The sequence below is a fragment of the Schistocerca serialis genome, chromosome 1 (assembly GCF_023864345.2).
Source record: "Schistocerca serialis cubense isolate TAMUIC-IGC-003099 chromosome 1, iqSchSeri2.2, whole genome shotgun sequence".
NCBI lineage: Eukaryota > Metazoa > Arthropoda > Insecta > Orthoptera > Acrididae > Schistocerca > Schistocerca serialis.
The window spans coordinates 360,999,652-361,023,543 of NC_064638.1; the positions used below are offsets into that span (position 1 = coordinate 360,999,652).

Sequence of the window (23,892 nt, forward strand, 5' to 3'; positions counted from 1 at the left end):
GACAAAACAAAATGGAAAACCATGGCAAAGACAGAGAGAATGAGTATTATGCAAACAACTGCAATGTAATCATAGAAATAAAATTTAAAAAATTCTTTAGATTTTGTATGCATTCACTGGCTTTGTGCTACAGATGGCTCTGTGATTCAAGCCATCACTGAGTCCTCGTCCACAAGCTTCCGTTTTCCTTGCCTCGCTACAGAAATCAGAAGGTACATTTGGAAAACAACAATAACACTAGAAAATTTGTTTAATTAGCAGTATGTTTACACAAATTCAGTGATTTTCAAAAGAACAATATGAAGTATTTGTCATCTGCTAGAACCAGTTCTGCTATGTATCACAACTCCTTTAGTGGCTATTAACTGTGGGCTCTGTCACGAGTACACACATTAACAGTGCAATGTTTTTGTAGCAGTACTGAAATTATGCTATGTCAAGTTGGAACATAGTAGGAAAGAGAAAAAGGAGTTTGGATGGCCACGGTAATGCTGTAGGGAGGATGACGTAGAATCAGAACATATTAATGCACCAGAACTACTTTCACTAGCAGAAATGTTTTACAGTCTGGGAGCAGATTCGTACACTTGCTTTAATCAGCCATTTAACAATTTCATGGATATCATCTTTCATCTTGGGAATGCACTATTAGCATCAGTTTCATCTCTGTGTTAGTTAACTTAAAAGTCTTCATTGGTTGACAATACACTGAAGTCTGCCTCCAAGAATGAACATAAATTCTTGCTGCTGCCATTCTGATTGAAATGTATTCATGCTATATGGAATTTAGAATTCACCATTCACCAGCTATCTCTTTGAAACCGATGTTCCCCTCCATAACACACACATTTTTAGGCAAGTTAACTTTTATTTACTGCAGTACTCCAATTATATAATTTTATATGTTGTGATAGATTAAGTTCTTACTATCATAAATTTTCTGTATGTTCTTTCAATCTGAACAATTTTCCCTGTATGCTAAAATTAGTAATTCACATCAATGGAATATATTTATATGAAATTACACACTATTCTGGTCATTTAGAAACGTACTAGTGAATAACATCCTAAATTAAAAGTAAATGTATGTACTAGAAAGTTTTCCCTCAGTTACTGTTACTTTTATCTATGGCAATGATTTTTAAAAGTGAAAAATGCCAAGTTGCACAATGCTTTGGTGTCTGCAAAACGGCATATTCACAGCACATCACATACTGCCACTGTCGATAACTGAAATGTTAATGATGTACGGAAAGGTCTGGTTTAAAATTATGAATTTTTTACGAGTAAGGAAGACAACTCACTGAAAGGCAAAAGCACTGCATTGTTGATAGGAACTCAAACAAAAGGTACGGAGCTTCATCAGCTTTTGCAATGCACTTCCTTTGTCTAGCCATAGGAAGAGTGTGTGTGTGTGTGTGTGTGTGTGTGTGTGTGTGCGCGCGCATTCTTCCTACAGCTAGAAAAAGGAAATGCCTTCCACAAGCTAGCCAAGCTCCATAACTTATGTTCATCTTTATATTTGTTATTGACCATTAACATAACTGAATAGGCTTTATGGCTTATACATTGAAAGACGTTAAACATACAAGTTTTAACATATGTTTGGCATACTTTATTACATGCTCAGTCACAGATATTTATACTTAATTATATACATAATTACAAGCATTTATACTGAATTACCTACACAATTACAAATATATAGCCATATATTTTCAGTTTTACGATATGTTAACATTTATTTGTTTGTGTGCCTATCAATGGTGCAGCACTTCTGCCCTTGGTGAGTTGTCTCTTTTACTTTTAAATAATTTGAAATGTTAATGAGATTTACATTTGATTGCTTAATGAAACTGGGAATAAACTGTAGCATATATGAGCGACGAAACCTTGATAAACAAAAGGCGTCCTTCTGTATTTAAACAATGGAATGTCCAGGCTCAAATATCAACAGTCTTTACAATGTGTCATCTTTATAGTGAATGGCAATTGTCCTCCTGTCTTTCATAGGAATCAGTTTTTATACGAGTTAGCCAATTAATGGGAGGTGCTATACCCATCCAGTAATAATGTGCTATTTCCTTCCATGGTTGTGCAGCTCGCTGCTCATAGAAAAGTGCCCCAACAACAGGGATTATTGAAGAAGAATGGACAAAGCTTTCATATGAAATACGATATTTACCCGAGTATAAGACAACCATGAATATAAGTTGCCGCCCCCCCCCCCCCCCCCTTTTCTAAGAGGTTCCTTGAGAAAATTTTATTTTTAACTTATTCTGACTAATCAAAATTACAAACAGTTTTGCTGACATGAAGTATTTTCCTGAAAATGTTAATATAATACCTATTCTCAACTTCTTAACAATATCAGATTGCTACTTGCAGTAAAGATGACCCACTCAGTTACAGACACAATCAACAAAAAGGCTGTTACTCATAATAATTTTCAGCTAAAGCCTTCTTCAGCAAAGAAAAGACACACACACACACACACACACAAAAGCACGCATACCTCATGTACACATGACAGCTATCACCAGCAGCTAGCTCTGACTGGAATTTGACTGGGCTGCTTGTTGTTCCACATGTGTATGGAGAGTCTTAAGAATGAGTGGTTAAAAGCCTCTGTGCACACTGTAAATCTTCTCTTCACAGACCTGATGGGATTGATACATAGTGAACTGTAGAATACTCCTAGGCTCCTCACCAGTGTTGTCACAAGTATCCCCAAGTGAAATTCCCTGACATTTCCCTGATTTCCAGACATATTTTAATATTTTCCCTTAACAAATTTTGAAGACTCAAGGGTAAGTAAAGACGTAAGTTGACAATCCGTCACTGCAGCTACGATGAAAGAAACAATAGTGCCAAATGAGGAAATATGTAAATAAAACTTATAACAGCGTTTCCTAACGTGGGCAAAAATCTTAAGTACTAACATCAGCATCATTTGTAATGAACTGTTTTTAGATGGAAAAAGCAAGCCAAATGGTATATGTTTCATTAAGAACATTGATGTTATTTTATTTCAATAAAACAAAACACATTTGGTGATGGAATTCGCATTTCTGTGGAGTCATAAAACAGATTCAAAATATCTTCACTGATTTCAGAAATAACATCAGAAAAAATAGGCCTCTTGTAAGAAGTGTATAAGGCAGGGAAGAGTTGTGTAGAGCAACAATATATGTGACCGCCAATAAAATGTTGGTTCTACAATGTTCATTATTGATGGTTATTACCCACTGTGTCACATCTATTACTTTACAGGTATTTTGTGATTTTTCTTTCACAAAATATTTGAATACACAGCATACAAACTGCCAACGACTGCCACAATTTTCTTCTTCTTATTGTCTATACTTTCTAATATATAAACTACTTTCATAGTGCCAAAATGTACTAGAATAAATAAAATGTCTCTAAAACACCACACATTGCAACACCTCTGACAAGTCGAGAAACACTGCACTCCTGGGTCCATGGACAAATCATAAAAATCGGCTGCATTACACCACACACAAACAGATCCAGCCTGTGGGCAGGTCGGTGAAACTAGATCTGATGGGCAGGACCTACACATTAGTGGGAAACGAAGGGCTTCAGATTGGAAGGCCCAATCTGTTAGGAATACCCACAGAAATAGCCTGTGATTTTGGCCTGTCACGGAAATCCACTAGTGTTAGCTATACAGAAGTCACAGACAGCATGTTGTTGAAATGGAACTGCGGCGATCAATCCATGCTACAGATAACTTGTGCTAATATTGAGAATCAAGAATAATGAGGACAAGTAGCAACTCACTGTAAAGATGATTGCTGAGCCACAGACAGGCACATAGAGAGGATAATCACAGTCCTAGAACTAAATTTTTCACCATAGCCTTTGTCAGAAAACAAGAGCACGCACACATTCACACAATCACTCAGACATGAATCATGCACCTGCAACCGTCGTCTCCAGCCACTGCAACCACTGTATGAGAATCAGATCCAAACAAACCACTCTTCACACCTCCCTGCCTCTCATCCGCAGCTATTAAGCTAGCAGTGACAAGTGGTGGCAGCACTGACTGGGAGCAGAAGGGAGTGGTAGGAAGGGGAGATGCAGTAGTAACGAGCAAGTAGGGAGGCAGCGCATGTGCTCAGCTCACTGACGATGCAAAACGTCTCAGTAAATAAACCGTTTCATTTACTGAGACCAAAAAAAAAAAAAAAAAAAAAAAAGAGATATTTCCAGTGGTTTTTTTTTTTTTCAAATTTCCCTGATATTTCCCAGACAGGTTTGAAATTTCCTGATCTCCCTGATTTTCAGAACATATGGCAACCCTTCTCACTTAAAAAGTAGCTCTCTGAACTTTGTATGTAGGCTTCTGTGGAATGGTTACTCTCTATCTTCAAGAGCCTGTTGATTCAGGTTTTTCAGCATCCCCATGATGCTCTCCTACAGTCAATCAAACCAGTGACCATTTGTGCTGACTTCAACATCCTCTGCTAGTCTTACTTGGTTTGAGTACCACACAGCTGTGCAATAATCTGGGGTGGATTGTACAAGTATTTTGTGACTGCATTTTCACCGTATCCTCCCAATGAAGCGAAGCCTGCTACCTTCTCTACTATGACTGAGCCTATTTGATCATGCCACTTCATATTTTTTCAAACTATCGCATGTGGGGAATTGTATTTATGCACAGATTCTGTGTTTAATTGTTACCATAGTCAAATACTTCTATAGCCCCCCTCATTATTGTGAGCAAAGTAATTAATTTCAAGGAAATTGTTTCATGGCTGCTACCAGTGAGACAACCTGCCTATGCATTGAAGTGTCCCCAGTATTAAATGCAGCTGCAGGTGTAATAAGCATTTCACTCCTCCTGCCACCTATTGATGACTGCACAACTGCAGCCATGGCTTCAGCAGTCAAAATAAAATATCAATCACAATATTGTAAGAAATGCATGAGTGACCGTATGTAAAAGATATGTAACAGTATTTAAAATCTTCTTGACAGCCTGAAACACGAAGAGTGAACAGGCATCATTCCATCAACAACAGCAAAGAGAAGTAGCCATGAGGAAATGAGTGGGTTAAATAAGACAGGTTATGTTTAAAGATACATGTGCATCGACTCTGGGGTTGACCTTTGTGTCAAATATTCTGAAAGAGTGTGCTCCACCAAGATAACTTCATAAATAAGCATTGAGACTTATAAATAATTAGAAAACAACAATTCATTCAACTGGTTTTTTGCTCTACAATCGGTGCTGACAATTCATGGCAAATAAAATCATTCAGGACTAAAATGCACACATGCACTGTGCTTCTACAGCACTGTGGCATGCCCAGCACATAGCAGTGGAATGGTTAGGGCTTCAGTGGCCGGATGGGGCAGAACACACTTAACCAAGAAATCTAAAATAAAAGAAAGAGGGCAAGAAGTTAAGCATCTAACTAACTGATAAACTTTCTTCTCCTGCATGAGACAATGACAGTGAAGTTTGTTAATATCAACACAAATACTGGTATCTTCCTCTGCAAATGGCAGATCTACAAACAAATCTAAGATAAATCCATGGACATTTGCATGGCCTCCTCATATGTCTGTATAAATCTGTTCACTGAAACTTACAGGACTGTTTGCTTGGCAACAAACATAAAAAATCATATCATATAGCCAAGATTCACTGATGGCATTTCTGCAACTGGAATCAGGGACAAGAATACTTGTCCTCATTGATCTGCAGCCCCAACACCTACAAACCGTTTTACTTGGTCCCCTCCTACTCAGATGGCCACAAACCAGTTACCTAACCCTTATTTCTTACCCTCTATCTATCCCTATACCCTGCCTAATCCTCATACCATTCTCTGCTACATCTTGTAATGCATCAAACCATCTTCAGTCTGAAAAAAGTGCATCACTTGTCTGTATCGCCTCAACTTATTTTCGATTTTTATGTGCTACAAGAATGAAGAGTTTGTTAAGTTGATTATTCAGTTTTCTTATATTTTTGTGTTAAAATGTTATAAATAAGTGACACCTGATCATCAAGAAAAGCTGTGCCGTGTCAAGTCAGCGAGTCTGCTAGGCCCAGCTGATTGCTGAATCGCAGCATGCGACAAAGGTAACAACCACGATGCAGCTGGCCGCAACGAACATTTGCCGGCGACTGCTGAGAAAAAACATTTATTGTTAAAGAGAGAATTATCATGATACGTTTGTTCACATAGAATGGTTCTTGGTTTGTCCTTTTAAAATCTCAACAGTAGTATCCGAGTATTGTTCGAATACTGAGCCTCGAGAGAGATCATCTCACGAGTATGATGAGATTGGCTCACACATATGATACATGAATTAGTCTGCAATGGGGATAGAACGCAAGTGTTTTCAAAGCAGTTCTAAATCATTTAGAAAGGTATTTTGAGAAGATTATCAGTTTGGGAAGAAAATGATTATTTCAGCAATTTTGGCAGAGTATAGACTCGCCAGGTATAGGAAAAGCTCTAATTTATTGAAGTGCGAGATTAGTTTCTCTTATGTACTATTAATGGTGCATTGTGCTGCCTAATAGCCACGCATTTGTAGGCAAACCATATTTCAATATTTTTGGGAGATTTTCCGTTGGCTGGTGTATGTAAAGAGACGTGTTCACATATAGTTGTTTGGTTATTTTGTGGTTGAGGATTAAAGCACACGCTAAGGGATAGTAGCACTGTATTGCATTATTGTGGTTGTGCACGTGTACACAAGCACTGAGGAATAGTGGCTTAGCAATATTTGGTTAGGATTTATTGTATGACTTCAGCGTGAGCATCGTAACATAGTAAACTCCAGAAATCTCGTTGTATGCACTGAATGTGTAGTCTACATTAAGAAAAATGTTTGTCCTATGTAATAGTTATTTATTGAGAAACACTTGGAATTTTGCTGAGAATTTGATAGCTCGTAAATGACAAATCAAGAACCATTTATTAGAGAACACACAAATTTTCCCTAAAAGATATCATTGAGGGCTGGGTTTTGAGTTTTAAAGATTAGTAGGTTGCAGAAGAAAACGCCTCAACTGTTGAATTTTGTTTGATTATTTTAAGTTCATATAGCTGAAAAGTGGCAGTGATATTTAGGTTTTTTGTTTCACTTCTTTTTATTGAATTTCCGCTTTTTTGGGGTTTGGAATAGAGCACCCGCATTCGTAAAATAAAATACTGACTTGTACCTGTAAACAACCAAACTCTTATCTTGAATATATCTTTTCATAACAAAGTAAATCTAAAGGCCAATAAAGTAACAGACTGGAATATTGGTAAAAGCAACATTCAAAGAAATTAAAGAGAAGGAATAGTATTGTTTGGTTAATAGCTTGCAATGAAAAGAAAGGTAATTAATCTTTATTTAGACAGGAACAGCAAGTTTACATTTTATTGAAAACCGGTTAATTATAAATGAAAAGTTATTACAATTAAATCTGAAAGGTTGAGATTGATGACATGGTTTAATATGATAAAATTTCAATAGAGTTAAGGAAATTGGTGTGGCAAGGTCCTACTTATAGAGGTTATCGTTGATTGACAAAAAAAAGATAAACAATATTAAATTATATCTTTGCCTTTTGAATGTATTCTCCAATTTACATAAAAATTTACAACGTTCACAATGATTGCTTGTATATACGATTATTCATTGAAGCTTTAAAGGAGGAACAACTACAAGAGGCAATGGATCTATAAGAAGTATTCATCAGTTTTAAATGAAAGCTGTCATTTCTGGTACCTACACTGTCAAGAAAGTGTTTAGTTGTGTTGTCAGAGTACACAGAGTAAGCTTCACTACAGGTTGCTGTTTTTGGTAAGGTAAATACATCATTCCTGCTAACTGTAAACTCTTGAATTTAATATTTTTCTGCTGACTTATACTAGCATTGGTGGCAGTTTATCTTTCGGACTTAGTGAATCCTGGTAGCCAGAGGTGTTGTCATAATTAATATCCAGGTAGCTGCCACTGAACCTATCATACCACAAAAAGTGTTAGTGTGTCGATCCTTTTGCACATAGTGTTGTCGTAACGAGCTGTAGTGGGATTTATAGCAAGAGAAGCTGAACAACAAATCTTATGTGACATTGTTGTGTTCGTAAGGTGATTACTTCAAGTCACACAGATTATGTAGTTGAGTGTGGGCAAGGTCTTGTCAGTATAGCTTACTGTAGTATTACGAGCTTGAGCTACATTGTTTGACATTGCTTTTCACCTACATATTGCAGTGCTGTTAGAGGCTGTTCATACAGTATACCTCCTACGAGTTAGTGGTATCTAAAGGGCTGTGCAGTTCGATCTCTACATCTCCCTATGTCTCTTTATCACTCAATTTATTTACAGAGGTGGTAACATCACACAGTTTTCTTAGCACCCTGTTCCTCACTGATAACCCAAATCTTTAACACTGTACAAACTTCTTTGCTCTCATTTAAAATCGTGCCTACTAAATGAACTTTCCCAATATTTTGGTCCTAAAATGAATGTTTGTCTTTCATATTGGTTCAGGGTTTGAATTTCAAAAGGAATTACAACAAAGAAAATAACTGTTACTCATTTGTGCAGGACACAAATGTGTAATGAAGGTCTTTGTCTCAAGTAAAGAAACCAAGCACAATACTTTCTAGTTTGAATATGGAAAAACTAAGCAAGGAAAAAGCAATTAACACAAAAAATTGTGCACAGTTCCAGTAGCCTCAATCTTTCTAACTCTTTGGATCAAAATCCAAATCAATATAATTTAAGAGGATTCATTTTTGGCAATACTGAGATAGTTTATTTAATGTGCCACCTGGCATTCAGAACATTAAAAGACGTCTGTGACACAACACATTTTGATTTGCGAACATGTGCATTTTACTGCCAAATTTTGTGCATTTGCACTGCACAATCTTGTAGCTGTAAATTTCTGCACTTAGTGACAACAATATTCTCAGATAGCTTTCAAAAATTATTTTTCTTGCGAACAGATATAATGCTACAGGTTTCATAGCCTCAACACCATACGAGAAACGTTACAAACCACAATACACAATGTGACTCTCCCTATGTGGCCTGTGAGCATTTACATCTGAATAGGTACTTCTTTAAGGATACTGACAAATATCTCCACATTTCATCCATCAGCTGAAAGTAAACCTTGACTTTAATTACTCCACACATAATATTTTCTATACGATAGATAATTAGCATATAAAATGAATCATACCTCACCATTCCAAACTGCTTTGAAGAAATGAAGGTGTCTTTCGGTCCCCAGTGTTAATATGGTGTTTGAGCAGAGTGCAACTCCTGCGGCAAATTTCACAGATAAATCAGTACTTAAAGCTGCTGTTGCTTCATTGATTGTCATGATAGATCGAGTCTGAAAAATAAAAAATCATCCAATTATAAATACAACACAAAACAAACTGTGGGAAGCTAGCTTTCATAATTTGCACTTTGTAGACTATATTACAATCCTGCATGTACAGTCATACAATTTTATTATTACTAATATTTACGAAGAAAGAACTCCCCATCTCCCACTCATTGCTCATCTGTCTAAACTATTGTAATTTATCCCACTTGAGCCACAAATGGTAAGGACACTAATCTGATGGAAATTGCCTGAAATTTGCTCAGTGTGAACCTTCTTCCAACTCTCTCTCTCTCTCTCTCTCTCTCTCTCTCTCTCTCTCTCTCTCAAACCTTCTCAATCACTGCGACAAAATGAAAGCATACAATATAATGAAAATGTAAAAACGTACCCAGAAATCTGTCACCATTCCTGTCCTCAGTACGCAGTATGTTACTAACATGCGATTGTATGATGAACTAGCTGAGAGCGAAGGGGTTTCTGTTACGTTTTTCTCTTCCACCCCTCCCCCCCCCCCCCTTCCTCTCCTTCAAACAAGCCTAAATAAAACAACTGATTTTCTTCAGAAAGAGCCTAACAGGGCGTTCATCGAACCACTTTCACACAACTTCTCTACTGTTTCAGTTTCTAGCAGTATGTTGAAAAAATGAACACTTAAATATTTCCATGCAAGCTCTGATTTCTCTTATTTTATTATAATGATCATTTTCCCCTATGTCAGGCATTAATAAAATATTTTCGGATTTGGAGGAAAACATTGTTGTTTGAGATTTTTGTGAAAAGATCTGGGTGCAATGAAAAATGCCTTTATTTTAATGACTGCCACTACAACTCGTCCATCGTATCCATTACACTCGCTCCTCTATTTTGTGATAATACAACATGAGCTGCCTTTCTTTCAACTTTTTTGATTTCCTCTGACAAACCTACATAGTAAGGATTCCATATTGCACAGCAGCACACTAACAAAGATTAGACAAGCAAAGTGTAGACAGTATCTTTAGTGGACCTGTCACATTTTCTAAATGTTCTGGCAATAAAATGCAATCTCTGGTTCACCCTTCCCACAAAATTTCATATGTGATGGTTCAAATCACAGTTTTCATTATTTAGGGTAAATTGTCGCTTTCCACAGCATACGGTTTTTCTTCTTTTTATTGTGCGTTTGTCCCACATCGGTGCAGGGTTGGCATGCTTATTTATGGATTTGGCATGTTTAATTTAAAAGGTGGCAACATAATTTTTTTGTCAGAACCCCCTTCAATCTCCTCCCAGGACATCATAGTGTACCCCAACTGCCTGTGTGCAGTGTTATTCATGTGAAAAAGATTGAAAATTTTCTATGTGTTTGGGAATTGTGTATCTGTTGTGAGACTTAGGAGCTATCCTGGCATTCACCTAGTGGGATCAAGAAAACCACCTAAAAACCACATGCTGGCTGGCTGGCACATCGACTCTTTTTGTTAATCTGGTGTGTGGATTCGAACCAGGACCGACGCACCACCTCGTCCCGAAACTGGCACTTTAACAGTGAAGCCATCTGGGCAGGTTTTTCATGTCATACAGATATCTTGTCTAAATCAATTGCTTTTGATCTTCTGATTACTTTACTAAAAGCGAAATGACAGCATCAACTCTGAAAAATTTAGGACAGCTGCTCAGAATGTCTCCTAAAACATTTATACAGATCAGAAACAGCAGAGGGCCTACAACACTGCCTTGTGGAATGCCACTTATCACTTCTGTTTTACTCAATGACTTTCCATTAGTTATTAAATTACTGTGACCTTTCTGACAGAAAATCATGAATCCAGTCACACAACTGACACAATACTAACAGGCACGTAATTTGATTTGAAGTTGCTTGTGAGGAACAGTGTCAAAAGTTTTTTGAAAATCTAAAAATACTGAATCAATTTGAGATCCCCTTTTGATAGCACTTTTTTCTGAATCCATAAAAGACTTTGTCAGTAGATCATTTTCTTGTGATTAATTCATAAGGTTTGAACACATGTATCTTCTACGATCCTGCTGCAAACTGATGTTAGTAATCTGGGTCTACAATTCACTGGATTACTCCTATTTCCTTTCTTGAGTACTATGGGACCTGTGCAACTTTCCAGTCTTAAGGTACAGATCTTTTATTGAGCAAGCACTCATATATGACTGCTAACTGGGAAGCTATTATTTCGGCATACTCAGAAAAAACCTGATAATATGAAATTTGGATGGGAAGACATGCTTTCATTAAGTGATTTAAGGTTTGCCTTGCACTGCACCGTGGAAATTGCTCCCAAAACCCTCACACGGTTGTGCCAGTGCTCACCCTGCTTTCTTTATTTCTTTGTTGATTGTTCTCGGTGTTGACATATTGTGCTGCTGCTCTGGCTGAAAAATGGGTTGTGGAAATGCAACTACTGTCTACTGTAAATGATGTAGCTGACCGTTGCAGAGTTGCGTTACACAGTCTTTTACCTTCACTGTTCAAAACCCCCCAAATATTACACAGTTATATGCCCAATGCACTATCATTTAACTTTCCATAAGCCTCATTAATAGTTAGCAGGCGAACATCCACATACTGCTACAATAGTTTGCTATTGAACATCTACGAGCTGTAAAAACCTAACCATGAAGTTCACAGTTCTTTAAGAATAGAAAAGTATGTATGGAACAGACACTGTTACTGCTTTAACACATGGCCTATTGTTGTAACACTTATTTCACTGTTTAAGCTGATACGTTCTTGTTGTTCCAATCAACACAGGTTCCTCACCTGAAACTCAGCTGTGGACTGACTGACTCGTGACCAAAAATTGGGCCCTTTTATAATCACAATAATAGGCACTTCACACTGTTCGACATTTAATTTACACATATTACAATTAAAACTAAACTCATTAAATTAATCAAATATATCAAAAAATTCTGTCTTTTTAACAATTTCTTCTACTAAAAGGGTTAAGCTGAATTATTTGTTTAAATCATGAAATTTACATATATAGTTATGCAAACAATACTTTTGACAAAGCTGTTAATTCCTTTGGAAGATAGACACGAAGCCCACGCCTACTACATTAGTACAAGTTTATATGTCAACTAGCTCTGCAGATGATGAAGAAATTGATGAAATGTATGGTGAGATAAAAGAAATTATTCAGGTAGTGAAGGGAGACGAAAATTTAATAGTCATGGATGACTGGAATTCGAGAGTAGGAAACGGGAGAGAAGGAGACGTAGTAGGTGAATATGGATTGGGGGTAAGAAATGAAAGAGGAAGCCGTCTGGTAGAATTTTGCACAGAGCATAAATTAATCATAGCTAACACTTGGTTCAAGAATCATGAAAGAAGGTTGTATATGTGGAAGAGCCCTGGAGATACTAAAAGTTATCAGATAGATTATATAATGGTAAGACAGAGATTTAGGAACCAGGTTTTAAATTGTAAGGCATTTCCAGGGGCAGATGTGGACTATGACCACAATCTATTGGTTATGAACTGTAGATTAAAACTGAAGAAACTGCAGAAAGGTGGGAAATTAAGGACTAAACCAGAAGTTGTAGAGAGTTTGAGGGAGAGCATAAGGGAACAATTGACAGGAATGGAGGAAAGAAATACAGTAGAAGAAGAATGGGTAGCTCTGAGAGATGAAGTAGTGAAGGCAGCAGAGGATCAAGTAGGTAAAAAGACGAAGGCTAGTAGCAATCCTTGGGTAACAGAAGAAATATTGAATTTAATTGATGAAAGGAGAAAATATAAAAATGCAGTAAATGAAGCAGGCAAAAAGGAATATAAACATCTCAAAAATGAGATCGACAGGAAGTGCAAGATGGCTAAGCAGGGATGGCTAGAGGACAAATGTAAGGATGTAGAGACATATATCACTAGGGGTAAGATAGATACTGCCAACAGGAAAATTAAAGAGACCTTTGGAGAAAAGAGAACCACTTGTATGAATATCAAGAGCTCAGATGGAAAACCAGTTCTAAGCAAAGAAGGGAAAGCAGAAAGGTGGAAGGAGTATATAGAGGGTCTATACAAGGGCAATGTACTTGAGGACAATATTATGGAAATGGAAGAGGATGTAGATGAAGATGAAATGGGAGATACAATACTGCGTGAAGAGTTTGACAGAGCACTGAAAGACCTGAGTCGAAACAAGGCCCCGGGAGTAGACAACATTCCATTGGAACTGCTGATGGCCTTGGGAAAGCTAGTCATGACAAAACTCTACCATCTGGTGAGCAAGATGTATGAGATAGGCGAAATACCCTCAGACTTCAAGAAGAATATTGTATTTCCAACCCCAAAGAAGACAGGTGTTGACAGATGTGAAAATTACCGAACTATCAGTTTAATAAGTCACAGCTGCAAAATACTAACGCGAATTCTTTACAGACGAATGGAAAAACTGGTAGAAGCTGACCTCGCGGAAGATCAGTTTGGATTCTGTAGAAATGTTGGAACACGTGAGGCAATACTGACCTTACGCCTTATCTTAGAAGAAAGATTAAGGAAGGCAAACCTACATTTCTAGCATTTGTAGACTTAGAGAAACTTTTGACAATGTTGACTGGAATACTCTCTTTCAAATTCTGAAGGTGGTAGGGATAAAATACTGGGAGCAAAAGGCTATTTACAATTTGTACAGAAACCAGACGGCAGTTATAAGAGTCGAGGGACATGAAAGGGAAGCAGTGGTTGGGAAGAGAGTGAGACAGGGTTGTAGCCTCTCTCCGATGTTATTCAATCTGTATATTGAGCAAGTAGTAAAGGAAACAAAAGAAAAATTCGGAGTAGGTATTAAAATCCATGGAGAAGAAATATAAACTTTGAGGTTCGCCGATGACATTCTAATTCTGTCAGAGGCAGCAAAGGACTTGGAAGAGCAGTTGAGCGGAATGGACAGTGTCTTGAAAGGAGGATATAAGACGAACATCAACAAAAGCAGAATGAGGATAATGGAATGTAGTCGAATTAAGTCGGGTGATGTTGAGGGAATTAGATTACGAAATGAGACACTTAAAGTAGTAAAGGAGTTTTATTATTTGGGGAGCAAAATAACTGATGATGGTTTAAGTAGAGAGGATATAAAATGTAGAATGGCAATAGCAAGGAAAGCGTTTCAGAAGAGGAGGAATTTGTTAACATCGAGTATAGATTTAAGTGTCAGGAAGTGGTTTCTGAAAGTATTTGTATGGAGTGTAGCCATGTATGGAAGTGAAACATGGACGATAAATAGTTTGGACAAGAAGAGAATAGAAGCTTTCGAAATGTGGTTCTACAGAAGAATGCTGAAGATTAGATGGGTAGATCACGTAACTGATGAGGAGGTATTGAATAGAATAGGGGAGAAGAGGAGTTTGTGGCACAACTTGACAAGAAGAAGGGACCGAGAGGTAGGGCATGTTCTGAGGCATAAAGGGATCACAAATTTAGCATTGGTGGGCAGCGTGGAGAGTAAAAATCGTAGAGAGAGACCAAGAGATGAATACACTATGCAGATTCAGAAGGATGTAGGTTGCAGTAAGTACTGGGAGATTAAGAAGCTTGCACAGGATAGAGTAGCATGGAGAGCTGCATCAAACCAGTCTCAGGACTGAAGACCACATCAACAACAACAACAACAACAACAACAACAGCAACCTATAAATCTTTTTGGTGATTAAAGTAGGTAATTGAGGGCTGGCTTTGCTAACATGTTTTCGAATAGAGTTAAACAGATCCTTTAGAAATACTATTAGTTGTTCCTCAAAATGTTATAATTAGTACAGAATGTATATTTGTTTATACATCAACAATAGAATTTAACTTACGAAACATCACTGACTTCAACCTATAACAAAAGTTGCTAACTAGGAATAGTCGAAATAAATTAGAAAACCAATTACATACATAAAACTAAGCACAAAATTAGATCTGGTGTTACATTCTTGTAAACTGACAGCCAACCTTTCTCTCTTATGGAAATAGAGATTATACTCACTTATGTCAATAGTAATTAAAAAAAATTAAAAATACTATAAGGAGGCAGATGGCAAAACAAGAGGGGAAGCAAAATTGTCATGTCTTGGTACACCACAAGGTCTTCAATTGGTGGGGGCAAAAATAATATCTTGCACCACTTGGCCCAGGCCAGATAAATTTATGTAAGAATTCAGATAAATTTATGTAAGAATTCAGATGTCATATCCAACTAGACAGGCGGCAGCACTCTCTTACCTGAGAGACACCTGGAAGAGATGAGGCTGGACACAGCACTGCATCTCATCATATCATACCCAAGACAAAAGGTACAGAAATTTGCCATAATAATGCAAAAACTGACATACTATTTTTTTTAAACTCGTCGATCAACAGCTGCCCAACAAATTGTATTTTTTGTCTAAATTTCACATTCACGTTCTCAAAATAATGGCCGGTTTCAATTCCATTGAATTATCTTTAGATTCGAGTACATCGGATACAAGAGTAATCAGTTAAAATTTAGGAGTAATATGTATATTTAAGGGAATATGATGTACTACGCATACTGCTCATAGGATTTCTATCCAATATACTCAGATCGGAAAGTGCTTCAATGGAACCCTAGAGAGATTAAAATTTATTTGTTGTAGTAATTTTTGAGAACATGTTTTTCTGGAGTACAGCAGTTTACTTACAATTAAAATTGAATATAAACAGTCACAACCACAATAAACTTTTTTTTTTAATACAACGTTTCCAGTTTCGGCCTGTTTTAGACCATCTTCAGGCCCACACTTAAATATTTACATACAACAGAATTAGAGGGACATCTTAACATATAACAAAAACTAAAAGAAGAACTTATACCCGTAATGTAGATGGTGACTGTGAATGGAGCAGGCACTACACATCCACAAATGCCAACTGCTAAGGAGAGTGATACAGCTGCTGCTTAAATACGCAATGCTCCACCCTCTGCACACTGATTACATCAATGATAGCCAATCAGGTGTACAAGGTGTCAAACGGTTTTTACAATAAAGTATATGTAAAAGGGTCACATGAAAGCTAACAACACATGAAAAAATATGTGCCTTATATTATATAAAGTAACTGCTACACACAGCATCTACATCTACATCTACACGGATACTCTGCAAATTACATTTAAGTGCCTGGCAGAGGGTCCATCGAACCACCTTCACAATTCTCTATTATTCCAATCTCGTATAGTGCGCGGAAAGAATGAACACCTATACCTTTCCGTACGAGTTCTGATTTCCCTTATTTTATCATGGTGATCGTTCTTCTCTATGTAGGTCGGTGTCAACAAAATATTTTCGCATTCAGAGGAGAAAGTTGGTGACTGGAATTTCGTGAGAAGATTCCATCGCAACGAAAAGCGCCTTTCTTTCAATGATGTCCAGCCCAAATCCAGTATCATTTCTGTAACACTCTCTCCCCTATTTCACTGCCTTTCTTTGAACTTTTTCGATGTACTCCGTCAGTCCTATCTGGTAAGGATCCCACACCGCGCAGCAGTATTCTAAAAGAGGATGCACAAGCGTAGTGTAGGCAGTCTCCTTAGTAGGTCTGTTACATTTTCTAAGTGTCCTGCCAATAAAACGCAGTCTTTGGTTAGCCTTCCCCACAACATTTTCTATGTGTTCCTTCCAGTTTAAGTTGTTCGTAATTGTAATACCTAGGTATTTAGTTGAATTTACGGCTTTTAGATTAGACTGATTTATAGTGTAACCGAAGTTTAACGAGTTCCTTTTAGCACTCATGTGGATGACCTCACACTTTTCATTTTTAGGGCCAACTGCCACTTTTCACACCATTCAGATATTTTTTCTAAATTGTTTTGCAGTTTGTTTTGATCTCCTGATGACTTTATTAGTCGATAAACGACAGCGTCATCTGCAAACAACCAAAGACAGCTGCTCAGATTGTCTTCCAAATCATTTATATAGATAAGGAACAGCAAAGGGCCTATAACACTACCTTGGGGAACGCCAGAAATCACTTCTGTTTTACTCTATGACTTTCTGTCAATTACTATGAACTGTGACCTCTCTGACAGGAAATCACAAATCCAGTCACTTAACTGAGACGATATTCCGTAAGCACGCAATTTCACAACGAGCCGCTTGTGTGGTACAGATCAAAAGCCTTTCGGAAATCCAGAAATACAGCATCGATCTGAAATCCCTTGTCAATAGCACTCAACACTTCATGTGAATAAAGAGCTAGTTGTGTTTCACAGGAACGATGTTTACTAAACCCATGTAGACTGTGTGTCAATAGACTGTTTTCTTCAAGGTAATTCATAATATTCTAACACAATATATGTTCCAAAATCCTGCAGCATATCGACGTTAACGATATGGGCCTGTAATTTAGTGGATTACTCCTACTACCTTTCTTGAATATTGATGTGACCTCTGCAACTTTCCAGTCTTTGGGTACGCATCTTTCGTTGAGCGAACAGTTGTATATGATCGTTAAGTATGGAGCTAATGCATCAGCATACTCCAAAAGGAACCTAATTGGTATACAGTCTGAACCAGAAGACTTGCGTTTATTAAGTGATTAAGTTGCTTCACTACTCCGAGGATATTTACTCCTACATTACTCATGTTGACAGCTGTTCTCGATTCGAATTCTGGAATATTTACTTCGTCGTCTGTTGTGAAGGCATTTCGGAAGGCTGTGTTTAGTAACTCTGCTTTGGCAGCACTGCCTTCAATAGTATCTCCATTGCTATCGCGCAGAGAAGGCATCAATTGTTTCTTGCTGTTAACATATTTCACATATGACCAGAATCTCTATGGATTTTCTGCCAGGTTTCGAGAAAGTTTCGTTGTGGAAACTGTGATAAGCATCTCCCATTGAAAACCGTGCTAAATTTTGAGCTTCTGTAAAGATCACCAATCTTGGGTATTTTGCATCTGTTTAAATTTGGCATGTTTGTTTTGTTTTTTCTGCAACAGTGTTCTAACCCGTTTTGTGTACCAAGGACGATCAGCTCCGTTGTTTGGTAATTTATTTGGTATAAATCTCTCAATTGCTGCCGATACTATTTCTTTGAAATTAACCCTCAACTACTATGGTCATTCACAGGAACACAATTACTATGGAGGGGTCTCACAGACAGCATTTTTCTATTTTATATATCAAACCAGAATTTTGCAGAACATATATAGTTTCTTGACTTCCAGTGATTCATTACACTTCTTAGAGGTGGCCTTTGTAGAAATTTGATTTTCTTTAAGCACTACTATATTTTAAACACTCCGACAATTAAAACAAAGCGAAATCTGGAGTATATTTTTATTTAATGAGTTACGAAAATAACAGCAAATAGTTAGCTCTCTACTCACAGATTTTCATCAGAGGGATTATATTACAAATTGGCAATATAACTAGGTGGAAAAATCCTGCATGACTTACGATAAATTGTGTGCGAATTCAGCTTTCAGTTTATAACTCTCTTTGCGATGCAGAGCGAATGTTTCAGTCCATAAGTCTATGAATGGAGAAACTTTGCCACATTTTACTTCTAAAATTACAAGTAAAAAACTAAATACTTGTTCTCATGTGCCACTGAATCATACTTTAGTCAATTTCCACCTGCAAACACTTCACGCAGACCTTCCTGGAACACTCCAAACAAATCGGAACACCACACTGTTGACATGGATACCTTGTTTTCCTCTTCGGACGAGGAGGGCAAAAGGTATACATTTTTCGATTTCCGAATTCTTCTTTCGGTGTCCCGAGGCTCATCTTGCAAGTGAAGACATCTGTCTCACATAACACATGTTGCACGGAAGGCCCAGCTTTCGCCGCCATGGAGAAACAGTAGCATGCAATAAAAACGCGGCACGCAAACACTATGGTATGTCTGCGAGACCTCTCAAGGCTAATAATTACGAAACAAAGAGCAGCAACAATGCAAGAATGCCGGCACGTGTAGCTTGACAGCCAATAGGAAGGTACACGCAAGAGTCCATTTGGCTTTGCAGGGGTGTGAGAAATATCTCGACACAAAAATTAGTAGTGGTCTGAGATACGGTCGATAGTAGTTAAGGGTTAAGCCACATCTGGTCTACACTTAGATTATTAATTTGGAAATGAGTGGAGGTGTCTCTCAGGAAGTCGACAAGTGAATTTTTATCTGCTTTTTTGAATAGTTACATTTTTCACTTATTTTTCGAGGATTTGGGGATTACAATATTCAATCTTGCTACGACAACCCTGCGTTTACTAATACCTGAATCGGTTTTGATGCTCGTTATTAACTCAGGATTATTTGTTGCTAAGAGGTCAAATGTGTTTTCACAACTGTTTACTATTCGCGTGGGCTCATGAACTAACTACTCGAAATAGTTTTCAGAGAAAGCGTTAAGCACAATTTCGGATGATATTTTATGCGTACCTCCGGAATTAAACGTGAATTTTTGCCAACATATCGAGGGTAAATTAAAGTCACCAACTATTATCGTATGAGTCGCGTACGTATTTGAAATCAAACTCGAGTTTTCTTTGAACCTTTCAGCAACTGTATCATCAGCATTACATCAATTTGTGATAAAACAGAGATATCCAATTATAATTTGTTGTGAGAACATTGATAGCCTTCTGTGGGCATTTATCGTGAACTCTGACACTGTATGGCAGCAAAGATGGCGGTTAGGTGTCGCTAAAGGTTCCGAGGAAGACGTCATGGTCATACCGATATGTGCCATCCAGCAGAAGAGGATCTCGGAGCTCTAACAGTGGCTGGAAGTCACACACGTACTGTCATGCAAGTTGACATGTAGAAATGCATGCAATTGATTGCATATTGCTCTTAGATTGTAATTCCAGTGAGAATACTGCTTGACCGACACCTTTATTTAGATCAAAGGGGCATGGAGGTGATGTGCTCATTTCACAGGGCTGATTTCAAAGCTGTGACATTGACTATTTGTTACCAACTACTGCTATGCAAGTAAGACGATGGTCATAATATGTGTCAAATCCCCCAGGTGAAATTAACCATGTAACTAACATTAATAACAAATAAAGTAGGATACCTAAAGCATTAAAAAAGAAAAAAATGCAAGTTACATTAAAATAAGTATGGCACAAAGTCTCATTTACCCATCAAGGTAGTCAAAGACAAAACAATGAATATAAGAAAACTGAAGTACAAAAAACTGTGGACATAGTTGTTTGCAGTCATTACATAAAATAGGCATACAAAATGTCTGATGCACAGAAATATAGGTTACAACACCAAGATGTAATACATCATGGACCCATCTAAATAGTCATAAATGTAAAACAATTGCATAAGTAGTCAAAAACTAAATGATACTGTGACTGTAGTTTTTTACAGTCAGAGAAAAATATCAATAAGGATGAAGTTACAATTATTATTTGGAGAAATAAAAGAGGAATAAATATGAACTGAAGAGAGAGAGAGAGAGAGAGAGAGAGAGAGAGAGAGAGAGAGAGAGAGAGAGAGCGCATTCTTTAGTTAGCCTAGTGCACAATCATTATGAAGTGAGACACTGCCACAAACTGGATCTATTAGGTAATTCTGAGTAAAAAGCATAAATACCTAAGCATCCAAGAGTTTAGAATGAAGTGCAAAAAGTTAATTACAATCATGAAGACATTACATAAAAAGCAAAAGAATAAAAAGGGAACGGAAGAGCAGGAATATACTATAAGTTTTCAAAAAGATCACAGAAATATCTTTATGTAAAGTCTAGTTGCTCATTGAGTATGGATGAGGTTTTAATTTTGTAGTAAGCATAAATTTCTCTCTCTTCTAATGTGTGAAGTAGCAGTCCTGTAGGTGCATTGTGAAGGTTTTTTAAATTAGTCGTTACAGATCCTCCTGAGTGATTGTGATGTGTTAGTTGTCAGCCAAGTACTGATTTATTACAAGATGTAGATGAAGTGTGTTCCGCATAACAAGTAGTGAAGTTCCTATCTGTCTGGCCAATGTACTGTTTGTTGCAATTTTTATGTAATATTTTACGAACACCGGGATTAAGATAGGCATTATTGCAGTTCCAATTGTATGTCTCAGCCCACTTGGCAGAAGGTTATTAGTAATTAAGACTACTGTCAAATTTGTGTTCTTTGACAGTTTATTTGTTTTGTCAGAAATTAGGCCCATGTATGTCATTTTTGTAAATTTGCTGTTGGGAGTAGCAAGAGTGTTGCAGTTTATGAAAGAAATAATCAACTTCAGTGGGGTTAAAACAGTTGGCTTTGGCAATCTGCTTTAAAATGTTTATTTCTTTTTGGATTGCATCTGGTTCCAGAGGTAATTTTAGTATTCCGTGAATCATAGATTTGAAAAATGCTTTTCTGTATTCAGAAGGATGACATGAGGAGCATTAATAATTACATCACTAGCAGTCTGCCTCCTGTAAATGGCAAAACAATGTTTACCACTGCGATATGAAATTCTTAGACCTGAAAAGTTAATGCTTTTGCTGTTTTCATGTTGTTCTGTAAAAACAAGATCAGGATGAATGTTATTTAAAATGTTAGTGAGTCCACCTCATCTCTGGAACCTTCATTTAACAACAAAGTCATCAACATACCACTTATATTATAAAATCTTATTCGTGATCTGTGGATTGTTTTTGAAAAATTATAATTCTACATGATTAACGAAGGTGTCAGCCATGGTACCTGCCAGTGAATTGCCCTTTTGTTGTCATCTTTATCATAGGTTACATCCAAAGTAATCCTTGTGGTGTACAGGTTTCCAAAACAATGCTCTTGTCAAAAGTTTAACCGTTATCTACTGTCCCGTGCAATAAAATTGCAACAATGAGCATACATTTTTAAAAAATTGTAATAAATGAGGCACAGTTGGGAAATCTAAGTTAATTAGTCCACGAAGTTATGGGGCTTGGCAACTCAGGATAGGCAGCAAATCATCAGGTCCCACCACCTAGAAGCATGAATGCCTTTATAAGCAATGGGCAATGGCTGGGAGCTCCACAGTCATAACATTTGCTGACTGAAGACTGTATGCATCATCCTTATGGTGCACAATTGGAAACTGGCTGTCTGCTACTGCACTGGACTACAGATTGCTATAAGGACCATTTATTGCTGTGCTGATGACTTTGTAAGGTCTTACGAACTTTCTGGTATAATTTATCTACCACCATCTAGTTCTGGTTTCTGAAAACTGTGGCTTGTTCTGTGATTATTTAGTTATGTATTACCATCTAGTTCTGGTTTCTGAGAACTGTGGCTTGTTCTGTGATTATTTAGTTATGTATTAACATAAGTTGTGCATATTTGTACAGGAGAGCCAAATAACCATGTACAAAACAGTTATAAATAAAAACTAATGTAAGAAAAACTTACCTTATTACGGTAATTGGCACTGAGTATCTCATCAGTATAAAATCGGTACTGGTGCAGCTTTGACAACTGGAGAGCTGCTCTATGTTTTTGTTCTTCAGCACTTGGAGTAGTAGTTAAATGTTGAAAAAGGGCATCAGAATTGAGAGTTTCCCATACTTTCATCTGCAAATGTGTATAGAGATTTGATAAAGCATACAATTATTCATTTTCTCTGTAAGAAGTTCATGTAACTGCATGCACACTTTAGAAAAGATTATTTCACACTTATGATTTATGAGAACCTTAGTTTCAAACATGTTTACTTAGAATCTTTTCTTATGAACTATGATAGATGTGCAGACACCTGGTAAATGTAATATTTCAATCCTCCTCCATTCACCCACAATAACTGATAACCTAAGTAATGGGTGGTTGTCTAACATAACAAGGATGAAAATTCTAGCCAGCAGGTAAAGCGAAGGATGGCAGATGTTTGCTATGTACAATATAAAAGTACAGGGGCTGAAAGAAAGGCTGTGAAAGCTTTGAAAACTTCTGAAGCTGAAGGAATGCAAGTGTAATTTATACTAAGCAATGGGTACAACAGCTTCAGAATAAAGGGCGAAGAGATGGTGTTGCAGATGGGGAAGGAGGGGGGGAGGGAGGGAGATGAATACAGCAAAAATAAAAGCAATAAAAAAACTTGTTTTGATCACAAAAATTCTTTACTAGGCGATATTCCATTGGGGGTTTCTAGTATCAACCTCCACTATGGGATGCAAGACAATGGATGCTGCAGAGACTGATCATACATTGATCTTCACACCAGTGGCAGTATGATCTCATCAACTGGTACAAGGCTATCAAAAGTTGCTCTAAAAAAAAAAAAAAAAAAAAAAAAAAAAAAAAAAAAGTTTTCATGTGGCCCAATTGTGCTTGCTTTGTGTTTAGGTTCAAAGAGCAAAATGCTGCAACAACCATACAACAAGTTTTGTGCCCTGTATGGTAAAGAACCTCCCATTAAACCTACTACTTATTAATGGCCCAAGTGTTTTGTAGATACCAGCAATTTAGTAGACCATAAAAAAAATCATCAGTTATCCAAAAGTCTCAGATGATGATACACGAAAGACAAAGTTTTTTTTCAGAATCAAGTGTACTG

General features: G+C 37.2%; 1 protein-coding gene across 2 annotated transcripts in view; it reads right to left on the minus strand.

The window, feature by feature from the left end:
* LOC126470331 (peroxisomal acyl-coenzyme A oxidase 3) overlaps positions 1-23,892 on the minus strand; it is a 200,056-nt gene that overhangs the window by 34,081 nt on the left and 142,083 nt on the right. For both annotated transcript variants that reach the window (XM_050098130.1, XM_050098121.1), the window contains exons 3-4: positions 22,752-22,913; positions 9,242-9,397 (exon numbers count right to left, since the gene is read on the minus strand). In XM_050098130.1, coding sequence (XP_049954087.1) covers positions 9,242-9,397; positions 22,752-22,913 — 318 coding nt within the window. The remainder of the gene's footprint in view (positions 1-9,241; positions 9,398-22,751; positions 22,914-23,892) is intronic.